Consider the following 222-nt stretch of genomic DNA (forward strand, 5'->3'; position numbering starts at 1 on the left):
TGAGGGGTGTGGGGGGCATGCGGGGAGGTGGGTACGTGCGGGATCGGGCTCTGATGTTGCCCCCCCTGTTCCTCACCCTGCAGGGCGAGCTGGATGCCCTCCGAGCCCAGGTGCAGAGGGATGTAGATGGGCGCCTGGGGAAGATGGCACAAGCCTCTCGGGTAAGGGCCTGAGCATGCAGTGGTACCCGGGGCAGGACGTCCTCGTCGGTGGCGGCGCAGG

General features: G+C 68.5%; 1 protein-coding gene across 1 annotated transcript in view; it reads left to right on the top strand.

Annotated features, from left to right (window-relative positions):
• The first annotated feature begins 17 nt into the window (after positions 1 to 17).
• The window catches only part of LOC104618840 (SUN domain-containing protein 2-like), a 3,885-nt gene continuing 3,680 nt past the window's right edge, over positions 18 to 222 (top strand). The window contains exon 1 of the mRNA XM_010284543.1: positions 18 to 161. Within this exon, the coding sequence (XP_010282845.1) occupies positions 18 to 161 (144 nt within the window). The remainder of the gene's footprint in view (positions 162 to 222) is intronic.

This window comes from Phaethon lepturus, unplaced genomic scaffold (genome assembly GCF_000687285.1).
Source record: "Phaethon lepturus isolate BGI_N335 unplaced genomic scaffold, ASM68728v1 scaffold18033, whole genome shotgun sequence".
Lineage (NCBI taxonomy): Eukaryota > Metazoa > Chordata > Aves > Phaethontiformes > Phaethontidae > Phaethon > Phaethon lepturus.